At 37.3% G+C, this 8857-nt stretch overlaps 1 protein-coding gene across 1 annotated transcript in view; it reads left to right on the plus strand.

Moving 5' to 3' along the window:
- Window positions 1–8857, plus strand: part of Cenpi (centromere protein I) — a 73555-nt gene that overhangs the window by 40340 nt on the left and 24358 nt on the right. Inside the window, exons 20-21 of the mRNA XM_005358684.3 lie at window positions 4487–4535; window positions 4665–4883. Coding sequence (XP_005358741.1) covers window positions 4487–4535; window positions 4665–4883 — 268 coding nt within the window. The remainder of the gene's footprint in view (window positions 1–4486; window positions 4536–4664; window positions 4884–8857) is intronic.

Here is an 8857-nt window from a genome sequence, read left to right on the forward strand (position 1 = left end):
TATACCCAAAAGTGGTATTGCTGGGTCTTGAGGAAGGTTGTTTCCTAATTTTCTGAGAAATTGCCACGCTGACATCCAAAGGGGTTGTACCAGCTTGCATTCCTACCAGCAATGCAGAAGTGTTTCCTTTACCCCACAACCTCTCCATAATAAGTTGTCATCAGTGTTTTTGATCTTGGCCATTATTGCAGGTGTAAGATGGAATCGCCAAGTTGTTTTGATTTGCATTTCTCTGATGACTAAGGATGTTGAAAATTTCTTTAAGTGTCTTTCAGCCATTTTAGATTCCTCTGTTGAGAGTTCTCTGTTTAGGACTGTACTTCATTTTTTTTATTGGATTATGTGTTGTTTTGGTGTCCAATTTCTTGAGTTCTTTATATATTTTGGAGATCAGACCTCTGTCTAATGTGGGGTTGTTAAAATCTCCTATTCTGTAGGCTGTCGTTTTGTCTTGTTGACCATATTCTTTGCTTTACAGAAGCCTTTCAGTTTCAGGAGGTCCCATTTGTTAAGTGTTTCTCTCAGTGTCTGTGCTGGTAGGTTTATATTTAGGAAGTGGTTCCCTGTGCCAGTAAGTGTACTTCCCACTTTCTCTTCTATGAGGTTGAGTGTGGCTGGTTTTATGTTGAGGTCTTTGATCCATTTGGACTTGAGTTTTGTGTATGGTGATAGATATGGGTCTATATTCATTTTTTTGCGGGGGGGCGTGGTTTGAGACAGGGTTTCTCTGTAGCTTTGGTTCCTGTCCTAGAACTAGCTCTTGTAGACCAGGCTGGCCTTGAACTCACAGAGATCCACCTGCCTCTGCTCCCGAGTGCTGGGATTAAAGGCATGCGCCCCACCGCCCTGCTATTTTCATTCTTCTACATGTTGATATCCAGTTTTGCCAGTACTACTTGTTAAATATGCTTTCTTTTTTTCTATTTTATATTTTTTGCTTCTTTGTCAAAAATCAGGTGTTTGAAGATGTATGGATTGATATCTGCATCTTCTATTTGGTTCCATTGGTCCTCCTGCCTGTTCTTAAGCCTATACCAGCCTGTTTTCAGTACTGTAGCTCTGCAGTACAGTTTGAAGTCAGGGATTGTGATGCCTCCGGAAGTTCTTTTATTGTACAGGATTATTTTGGCTATCCTGGGTTTTTTGCTTTTCCATATGAAGTTGATTACCTTTCTTTCCATGTCTTTGAAGAATTTTGCTGGGATTTTGATGGGCATTGAATTGAATCTGTAGGTTGCTTTTGATAAGATTGCCATTTTTACTATTTTAATTCTACGTATCCAAAAGCATGGAATATCTTTCTACTTTCTGGTCTTTTCTTCAATTTCTTTCTTCAAAGATTTAAAGTTCTTGCCATACAAGTCCACTTGTTTGGTTAGAATTACTCTGAGATATTTTATGCTATTTGTGGCTATTGTGAAGGATGATGTTTCTCTGATTTCTTTATCAGCCCATTTATCACCTGTGTAAAAGAGGGCTACTGATTTTTTGAGTTAATCTTGTATCCTGATACATTACTGAAAGTGTTTATGAGTTGTAAAAGTTCCTTGGTAGAATTTTTTGGGTCGGTTATGTAAACTATTATATGATCAGCAAATAGTGAGAGTTTGACTTCTTCTTTTCCAATTTGCATCCCCTTGATCTCCTTTTTTTGTCTTATTGCTCTAGCTAGGACCTCAAGAACTATATTGAATAGATATGGAGACACAACCTTGCTCCTGACTTCTGCTTTTCTAGAGGCTTTTTTCAATTAAGGTTTCCTCCTCGTGGATCACTTTAGCTTGTGTCAAGTTGACATAAAACTCATCTATGAACTTCCCATGCTACTTCTTCCGAGTCGGCTTCGAAACTCTTTATGTTGTTATTTTCTTATTTTGAGACAGGATTTCTCTGTGTAACAGCCCTAACTGTCCTTGGACCCACTCTGTAGACCAGGCTGACCTCAAGCTCACAGAGATCTACCTCCCTCTGCCTCCCAATTGCTGAGAATAAAGGTGTGTACTACCATCACCTCTTTATTTACAAATGTTAATTACTTAATAAATTTAAATTTAATAAAATTGAAATTTTTATTGTAAAAGTTTGCTTATTATTTAAAATTTTTATTGTATTATCCTCATTGTATATAGTGCTGGTTTTTCTACAGACATGTTTCTTGTGGCGCATCATGTTCTTTGGCTTATTTCCACCTTTTTCTCCTTTGCTGCTAGTCCACTTCCTTTATTTAGTCTTGCTTCTGCTTATATATCACACTATATATCAAAGATATTTTCTATCTATATAAACTATTGGATCCACAAATGAGGGGAAACATGGTATTTATCTTTCTGAGTCTGGCATATTTCACTTCAAAGTGATTTGAAGATTATAGAGGTCCCTTAAACACTAGAACTGAAGCTGTGCTATTTTCTCCTCCCCCCATAGGGCATATGGAATTAAAGTCTTCTCTGTAGATTGGCTTATTATATAGTGGCAGTGTTGTACTCAGCTTTGTTAATTAAAATTTCTGTGTGTTAAAGAACAATTAGTGGTTGCTATGTGTTGAAGTGTATGTATTTTCTCTGGTAAACGGGACATTTTCTGGGAGGCAATAGGAACTATTTATTGTCAGTTATGTGACCCTCTAAGCATTATTTCTAACCTTTTGCTCTTTTACTTGTGGACCAAGATTATTTTTAATCCTTAACTTTAGGACCTTTCAGCCTAAGTTTTATCAATGTTAAAATATATAGAAATGAGTTAGATGATAGTTTGCAGATAGAAAAAAAATTGTAGTTGGTTGTTTTACTCTTTTGGGGGCCCCACCACCCAGCTCCCAAATGAATACACTTGGAGGCTTATTATTACTTATAAATGCCCAGGCTTGGCTTGGCTTGTTTCTGGCCAGCTTTTCTTAACTTAAATTATCCCATCTACCTTTAGCCTCTGGACTTTTTTCTTTTCTTATTTATTTATATTTTGCTTTCACTAATACTCTGTGGCTGGCCCCTGACATCCAATTCTCCTTGTTCTCTTGCTTCTTCTTTTCCTCATTTCTGCTTCTATTTATTATCTCTGCCTGGTAGCCACACCTATCCTTGCTCCTGCCTTGCCATTGGCCATTCAGCTCTTTAGTAGACCATCAGGTGTTTTAGACAGGCAAAGTAACACAGCTTCACAGAGTTAAACAAATGAAACAAAAAAATGCAACACATCCTTGCATCATTAAAACAAATGTTCCAGAGTATAAACAAACGTAACACACATTAAGATAATAATTCTACAACAAAAATTACATTTCTGGATTTCTGTACCTTTTAACTTTCTCACATTTATTTGGGATTTTTGTTGTTGTTGTTGTTGGTGTGTGTGTGTGTGTGTGTGTGTGTAAGTAAGTAAAACAATACATGTGGAGTCATAGGAGTCAGTTCTGTCCTTCTACCACGTGGGATACAGGCATCAAGGTTGGGTCATCAGGCTTGAGGTCAGGAGTCTTTGCCTGCTCAGTTATCTCACTGGCCTCCTATACCTTGTTTTACATAAAGAAAATGTGTTCTGTATCAGTGATTGGCTGCTTTCTTTAATAACAAAATACTAAAAGAATGTCCTTCCCTGTTTGTTTATATTTACAGTAAGAGCACATCTGAAATGTCTCGTTCAGTCTTTAAAAACTCATCAGTATTGTGTATTTATGTGTGTGGATGCGCATGTGCCACAGTGCATCTGTGGAGGTCAGAACAGCCTTGTATAGGCAGTTCTTTCCTTAGACGTTCATGTGGGTTCTGGGGATCGAACTCGGGTGGTCAGACTTCATGGCAAGCACTTTCCCCCTGAGCTTTCTTGTCATCCTCCAACTAAATTTAGAGCCTCTTGTTTGTTTGTTTGTTTGTTTTGCAGTGCTCAGGATTGAATTCAAGGCCTCATGCATGCTACACAAGTGATCTAATACTGAACTCTACCCATAAACCCTAACTTTAAAAATTCTTTGTGGAAAATGTACCATAAAAGTGTAAAATCCTTAATGAGCTAATTAGATATTAGTGCTTTCCACATTTGCATTTGTTTACTTTAAATTGTACTTGTGCATATATGCGTGATTGTGTTGTGTACTTTCAATAATATTCATGTGGAGGTCAGAGGTCAATATCAGGTGTCTTCCACTATTGCTTTGCATTTTATTTTTTGAGACAGGTTTTCTAACTGAACCATGCACTCACTAACTTCCTACAGTGACTAGTTGGAGAGCTCCAGAGACTTGCCTGTGTCCGTTTAGTCCTCCCTACCCCCACAGTGCTAGGGTTAGGGATACATGCAACCAAACCTGGTTTTCTTTCACATGGGTGTTAGAAATCCAGTGTCAGGTACTTGTACTTCTCTAGCAGGTATTTTACCAATAGAACCATCTCCCTGGCCCTAAAATATGTATTTTAAAATTTTCATTTTACATTCCGAAGAATTACATCTAATGACATTTTAAATGCTTTCTTATATTTGATTTTATTATTAGGTATCATGATAATTTGACAGCTGCAAAGAAAAACAACGTTTTAAAGAAGGTATGAAGGCTGAATCTGTGTTAAATCGCCATTTTAATAAATAACTGAGTATAGATATATGGGGCCTGTTAAGAATAAAAAGCAAAGGAATAACAGATGTTAATGACCATTCTATTTGTTTCCCATTAGGCAAAATCAGAATTCAATCTCAGCAGCAAGATCTGTCAAGAATTTAATTACTATTTGACAACTATGGTTCGTTGCTTATGGATGTCCAAACCATTTGATAAAGGAATGTACATTGATCCCCAAAGCTTAGAAAATTCTGGAGTAACAGAGTATAAATACAGTTTAAATTTAGTCCGGCATCCTTCTCTATTGAGCTATGCAGCTTCCTTTTTGCTTCAGGTAAGTGTGTTTAAAGTGTCTTTATACTTCATAGGGTTACACTGACTGTGAAAACAGGAGCTATTATATCTGAATTGCAAGGCATGTTCGGAAGTTTTAGTGCTGACAAAATTTTGGTGATTGTGCTAAGCTTTAAGGAACTTAAATCTCTATTCTCTAAGAGAGCTTGGGCTTGTTGCAGAGACAGAATTGTTAACAAATTGCTGTAATACGGTGCCGAGAGGTGAGGGAAGGTACAATTGTAGGGAAGATAGATGACTAATTCAGTTCTGCTTGAGTTGAAGTGGTGCCAGGAAAGGAAAGGCTTCATAGAGGTAAAAGCTCCTGTCCGTCCCTCCTAAGACTAAAAGTGAAAGCTAGGCACTGGTGCTTAGCTCTTCATCAAGTCTGCTAATTAAATGTATTGATGATGTATGGGCGTGGCAGAAGTGTATGTGTCTTCTTAGGTCATGGGCAAGATTACCATTTTCAACCTTATTAGTGACTTGGGGGCCATTCATAAGGTACGTTTATCAAATGCATCATTGATACAATGTTAAGATTACAAATGTATTGGAAGAATTTGGATTCACAAGCCTCTTAAGATAGAAAATTGAGCTGGGTGGTGGCGCACACCTTTAATCCCAGCACTCAGGAGGCAGGGGCAGGTGGATCTCTGTGAGTTCTAGCCCAACCTGGTCTACAAGAGCTAGTTCCAGGACAGGCTCCAAAAAATACAGAGAAACTCTATCTCGAAAAACGAAAAGAAGAAAAAACAAACAAACAAAAAGAACATTGAAAACTCTAACAATGAAAACAGTACAGAGTTAGAGAAATAGTCATTGACTAGATATCTCGAATATACATGTAATGAGCAAAACCCATCCGGATGTTGGCTCTTACAGTTTGTGTAGTTGGAAGGCTGTCAATAAATAAGCATGTTCATGGCTGAGGCAGGAAGAGCAAGTGTTCCAAGCTGCCTTTACTCAAAACCAAAACTCCAAACAAAAGCAAACACCTAAACAGGCTTTGTGTAGTGCGCATGGGAAGCCAAGCTTAGAGGTCAGGAAAATGTTCGTGAACTCTTTTTTGTGTTTGGGTATCAGGGTAACGTAACCTCGTAAGAAGAGTATGGTAGTGTTACTTCTGCTTTTATTGTGTGGAATAATTTGAGGAGTGTTGGTATTAGCCTTTCTTTGAAATTCTGGTAGAATTCTGTGCTGAAACCCTCTGGCCCTGGGCGTTTTTTGGTTTGGAGGCTTTTGATGACTTTCTATTTCTTTTTTGGTCTTGATTTAATTTTGGTATATGGTACTTATGCGGAAAATTGTCTGTTTCCTTTAAATTTTCCAGTTTTGTGGAACACAGGTTTTGGAGTATGGCCTGATGATTCTCTGGATTTTCTCAGTGTCGGTTGTTAGGTCCCCCTTTTAATTTCTGGTTTTGTTTGGATATTCTCTCTGTTAGTTTGGATAAAGGTGTGTCAGTCTGGTTGACTTTCTCAAAGAACCAACCCCTTGTCTTATTGATTCTTTGTATTGTTTTCTTTATTTCTATTTTATTGATTTCGCCCTCAATTTGATTATTTTCTGCTATCTACTCCTTCTGGGTGAGTTTGCTTCTTTTTGTTCTAGATCTTTCAGGTGTTTTGTTAATTTGCTAGTGTGGGATTTTTCCAACTTTTTCATGCAGGCATTTAATGCTATCAACTTTTCCCTTAGCACTGCTTTCATTGTGTCCCATAAGTTTGGGTATATTGTGTGGTCATTTTCATTGAATTTTAGGAAGTCTTTAACTTCTTTTTTTATTTCTTCTTTGACCCAGTAGTGATTCACTGAACATGGTTCAATTTCCATTTGTTTGTGGGCTTTCTGAAATTAGTGTTGCTGTTGAATTCTGACTTTAAGCAATGGTGATCCAATAAAATACTTGGGGTTATTCCTTTTTTTTTTGTATCTTTGAGGTTTGCTTTGTTGCCGAGTATGTGATCAATTTTATAGAAGGTTCCATGACGTGCTGAGAAGGTTATATTCTTTTGTGTTTGGATGGAATGTTATATAGAGGTCTGTTAAGTCCATTTGAGTCATAACATCTGTGAATTCCCTTGTTTCTCTATTAATTTTCTTTCTGGCAGTCTAGTCAAGTGGTGAGAGTGGACTGTTGAAGTCTCCCACTATTAGTGTGTGGGGTTTGATGTGTGATTTTAAGCTTTAGAAGTGTTTCTTTTACATATGAGAGTGCCCCTGTATTTGGGGCATAGATGTTCAGTATTGAGATTTCCTCTTGATGGATTTTGCCTGTGACTAATATGAAATGTCCTTCTTTGTCTCTTTTGATTGATTTTAGTTTGAAATCTATTTTGTTAGATATTCATATAGCTACACCAGCATGTTTCTTAGGTCTGTTTGATTGGAAATTTTTTTCAGTCTTTTATTCTGAGGTATTGTCTGTCTTTGAGATCAAGGTGTGTTTCTTGTATGCTACAGAAGGATGGATTCTGTTTTCATATCCAATCTGTTAGTCAGTGTCTTTATAGGCGAATTTAATCCATTTATATTAAGGGATATTGAGGACCAATGATTGCTATTTCCTGTTCTTTTTTGTTTTCTTGGTGTTTGTAGCATTGTGTGTGCATTTTCTTTCTTTGAAATTTGGTGCTGTAGATCATCTATTATCTGTGTTTTTGTGTTGTATCTGATTTTCTTGGGTTGGCATTTTCTTTTAGTACTTTCTATAGGGCTGAATTTATCGACAGGTATTGTTTAAATCTGTCTGGTTTTGTCATGGAATATTTTGTTTTCTCCATCTATGGTGATTGAAAGTTTTGTTGGGTATTGTTGGGGAATTTTATTTTAAGGTGTGTAATTTTTGTTTATACTGCATTTGTTGAACTCTGTGAAGCTGTGTTTCTTTGCCTGTCTAAAACACCTGATGGTCATAATAAGGAGCTAAATGGCCAATAGGCAGGGGCAAGGATAGGCAGGACTAGTAGGCAGAGAGTATAAAGAGGAGAAATTTGGGATGAAAGGGAATGAGGAAGACATCAGGGGCCAGCCACCTAGCTACACCACAGTAAACCAAAAAGTAAGAAGAAAAGGTCTACAGAAATGAGAAAGAGAAAAGCCCAGAAGCAAAAGATACTCAGGATAATTTAAGAAAAGTTGACAAGAAACAAGCTAAGCTAAGGCCAGGCATTCATAACTAAGAGTAAGCTTCCATGTGCGAATTTTGGGAGCAAGATGTTGGGCCCCTCAAAAGCCAAGAGAGTAACACATCACACAATAGGGTATGATAGACTGGCATCCGTGGTCTCTTAGTGTCTGTTCAGGACCTCCTGGCTTTCATGGTTTCCTTAAGAAGTCAGGTGTAATTGTAATAGGTCTACCTTTATATGTTACTTGGCCTTTTCTCTTTACTGCTCTTAATATTCTTTTTTTATTCTGTATGTTTAGTGTTTTGATTATTATGTGTCAAGGGGACTTTTTTTTTCAGTCCAGTCTATCTGGTGTTCTATAAGCTTCTCTTCTTGTACATTATAGGCATGTCTTTCTTTAGGTTGGGAAAGTTTTCTTCTGATATTTTAAGATATTTTCTGTACCTTTGAGTTGGAGTTCTCCTTCTTCTATCCCTATTATTTTAAGGTTTGGTCTTTTCATGGTATCCCTGATTTCCTGGATATTTTATGTTAAGAATTTGTTGGAGTTAACATTTTCTTTGACCAATGAATCAATCTATTTTCTTTATTGTATCTTCTGTAATGGCATAAACGAATGCAGACAGATTGTAAATATATATATATATATATAGCTTTAATGGAGAAATAGACTTATAGAACCACCGTTCCTGCAGAGACCAGGAAAGCAGAAGCAGTGGCTGGGAGCACGCTCGCCAAATTTATAGGCAAACATTAGCCCGAGGTGAACACGCCCCCTAAGGGGCGGGACTTATCCCTACATCTCCCCTTTTTGTCTAAATAAGACAGAACTAAACCAAAT

Source organism: Microtus ochrogaster, chromosome X (genome assembly GCF_000317375.1).
Source record: "Microtus ochrogaster isolate Prairie Vole_2 chromosome X, MicOch1.0, whole genome shotgun sequence".
NCBI classification, from domain to species: Eukaryota; Metazoa; Chordata; class Mammalia; order Rodentia; family Cricetidae; genus Microtus; species Microtus ochrogaster.